Source organism: Bicyclus anynana, chromosome 21 (genome assembly GCF_947172395.1).
Source record: "Bicyclus anynana chromosome 21, ilBicAnyn1.1, whole genome shotgun sequence".
Lineage (NCBI taxonomy): Eukaryota > Metazoa > Arthropoda > Insecta > Lepidoptera > Nymphalidae > Bicyclus > Bicyclus anynana.
In genome coordinates, this window is record NC_069103.1 from 1037299 (window position 1) to 1040871 (window position 3573).

At 30.1% G+C, this 3573-nt stretch overlaps 1 protein-coding gene across 1 annotated transcript; it reads left to right on the forward strand.

Moving 5' to 3' along the window:
• The first annotated feature begins 1673 nt into the window (after positions 1-1673).
• LOC112044639 (G protein-activated inward rectifier potassium channel 2-like) lies at positions 1674-3105 on the forward strand. The gene is made up of 2 exons (XM_024080540.2): positions 1674-1796; positions 2039-3105. The coding sequence occupies exons 1-2, from the start codon at positions 1688-1690 to the stop codon at positions 3103-3105; spliced, it is 1176 nt and encodes a 391-aa protein (XP_023936308.1). The 5' UTR covers positions 1674-1687.
• The last annotated feature ends 468 nt before the right edge of the window (positions 3106-3573 follow it).

Sequence of the window (3573 nt, forward strand, 5' to 3'; positions counted from 1 at the left end):
ATTAAAATCTAACATTATTATACGAGCAAGTGATTGTCTAATATTTAGCGAGTTTATATAAGGAATTACTTTCACATCTTCAAAAAATCTTTAAATAAATCTAAACTTACATCAGAATGTGATTAAAGAATGACACTAATTTATATTCTTTAATATTAATTATTTTAGACAAACAAAAATTATTTTCAGTTTTAAATTAACTAAATTTTATCAGTATAATAATAGTAGACTATAGGTAAGTCAGTAGAAATCATATAAATATTATAAAGTCAGGAGTAGGTACGAGTATCTTTGACTTCTGGGATAATAACAATGTTGCACTGACGTCACATTTACTGGTTTATCTGTCTATTAATGGAAAATTATATAGATCCATATACACACAAATACCAGATAACAATGCAATTGCGTTAAAACTATTTGATATTTTTTCATTTCTTCATCCAGCCACGCGCAGAGTAGGGTTCGAAGATTAAGTTAGCACTTTAATCGCCTATGTAATGCACAAAAATACCGATAACCATATCTCACATCATGAGATAGACGATGAAAAATTCATTCTCACTTTGCAAAGTGGAAGGAACCCAAAAAATATTTTTTTTCAACCTTTTTTTTTTCTATTTTATAGACGAAATTAATATACATTCCCATACTAAATTTTATCTTTCTGGTCTTAACAAACTCTGAGTTATCTTACTAACAACTTTATCTTTTTAATTTACGTTTTTTAAGTTGGTTGACTATTACTCTTTAAATAGCGATTGCTAATAAGATGTTATAGTTTTCCTTGCAATCTCATAATACTTTCTATCCACACTATGAGATAAACGAGTAATTATCCCCACTATTCATGTTGGGGAAGTACATTAATTTTTTTTGCAAGAAATTACTTTACGACTTTGTTTACATTTTAAATGTACATATTCATCTCAATTTACAGCTTTCTAGTAGTAATAGTCTCTGCGCTACACCGCGGACGGACGGACAGACAGACGTACATGACGAAACAATAAGAGTTCCTTGTGGACTACGAAACCTTAATAAAAATGAACAAATTAAAATCATTTATCAATAAATAAAAACCAGTCCAAACGTTGCCATAAGTTTGGACTGGATGACGTGTGTACTAAAAACAAATTTTACAGATTTTAGTGTATTAAATAATACATGCGATACGTAAAATTTTCTGCAAATATTGTAATCACCGCTTGTATAAGAAACTATTATTATTTTCGTAGTAACGTGAATTATTATCTTATCGTGTGTTTAAAGTATTACATGTTTAAATACGTTTACCGTTACAGTGTATACTCGTAGTGTTCTGAGTTCAGAGCTAGGAGTGTAAGAATGGATATTTCATTGTTTTCATATTTGAAAAACTACAGCTAAATGATATTTGCTATAAAGTGTATTGGATTTAGAAGGTAAAGGCATTTGTAAGAGTTTTTAATTTAAATTTAATAATTATTTGTGGCAGACGATGCTATGTTTAGCAACTTTTATCAGTTTTAGACCGCTTTTTAAAATCAATTGTTGTACTGTACTTTATAATTGTTGCATATATTAGTAGGTATTTGTTTTATTTGTTTAGTGAGCATTTCAAACTTTTATTCAAATTTAGACAACAGTATGTTGTATTTAAACAATATATTTTTTTTAAATTTTGCAGTGAAACGTAAACGTGACAATGAAAGTGAAGAGGCAGTGTTTTTGCTCCGAATCCAGTAATGATGTAGAAGACGTCAATCCAAATACTGCGTTAGTACAACCTGGTGTATATCATCCAAAAAATAGTAGTAAGTACCTAGATAAATTAAAATAAAATAAACGAATAATGCGGTTTTCTTTGGAATAAGACGTCATTGGGATGGGTCTTAGCTGCATCTACGATGAAGATCTGATAAGCCTGACTGAAGATATCGACGTTTTTCCATTTAAGATGTAATTATTTTCTGACGTAATAAACGTTATTTTATCTAAAATCATTATTTGTAGAGTTAAGCTGAAAATCCGTTTAATGGCAGATATTTACTTTCAGAAATCATGCGTTCCAAGAATATACGGAGAAAGTATTTACGGGCAGTGTTCAAAAGTGGAGAGTTCAATATTTATACAAAAATGACCAAAAATTTTAAAATATTCTCAAATTATTTCTTCCTGCTTGTAGAAACTAGATGGCGATGGACATTGTTAAACTTCTTCGTAGCTTATACATGTGTGTGGTTATTGTTTGGTGTTATTTATTGGATCATTTCTTACAACCACGACGATTTTAGTGAAATCCATCTACCTCATAACCAAAATATTTCAAGTTTTACACCGTGCATCAACAATATTTATGGCTTCACATCAGCTTTTTTATTCAGCATCGAAATTCATACAACTGTTGCTTATGGTCGAAGATCTATCACATTGGAATGCCCAGAAACTATAATGGCAATGTGTCTTCAATGCATATTGAGTTCTATTTTCCAAGCGATAATGATCGGAATTTTATTTGCTAAGTTAACGCGACCAAGAGGGAGAACCCAGACTATTCTCTTTAGCAAACACGCTGTTATAAATATGAGGAATGATAAATTATGCCTTACATTTCGAGTTGGTGACATAAGAAAATCTAGAATTTTAAATATTGAACCAAAAGCCTATGTCATAAGATTTAATGCTGGTGATAGTGAAGTGGATAATTTAGAGCAAACCGAACTCAAAGTGGTAGTAGATGAATGTGAATCTACTTTCTTTTTATGGCCTTCAACAGCTGTTCATGTGATAGACGAAAAAAGCCCTCTATATAGGTTGTCAGCGGCTGATTTGCTTTGTTGCAAGTTAGAAATACTTGTTGTATTTGAAGGTATAATAGAATCAACCGGTCAACCTGTGCAGGCTCGATCGAGCTTCACCGAACATGATCTTCTCTGGGGTCATAGATTTGTGTCTATGGTGAGTTTCAACTTTGTTAAAAAAATGTATGATGTTGATTTTTCCAAGTTATCTGAAGTACAAGCAGTCGATACTCCTCTGTGTTCCCCGTGTGAATACAATGAACTATTGGCTTTATTAGAAGACGATAAGGCTTTGTCAAATTTTGACTTTTGGTACAAATAAGAAAACGAATGATGCTTTGTCAACAATTAATGGATTCTGAATTCATATTCATTGTAACATGTCACTGAATTTGATTTTACTGGTTTAATTAATAATAAATAAAGTCGTATATTTAAAGGTCTATTTAAATAATATTGAACATTAAAAATAATCTTTCATTATTGTAGTTTCACAATTTGTGTATATTTATTTATTTATTGTAGCTAAAATAAAATGTAAGTAATAATCACAATTATATGCTTTAAATGGTTCCTCTATTTATTTATGTAGTCAATAAACATATTTTGAAATCTGATAATACAAAGACAGTATACTTTTGCACCATTCCATTAAAACCTTTAGTAAAGTTCAGGATATCAAATGACGATCTTGAAGTTTCAAAAACAATGTAACTGTCACATTTAAATACATGATTGTTTATGGATCAATTAGCTTTGAATGCCATTTACAAATACAGAAATTAGAGAT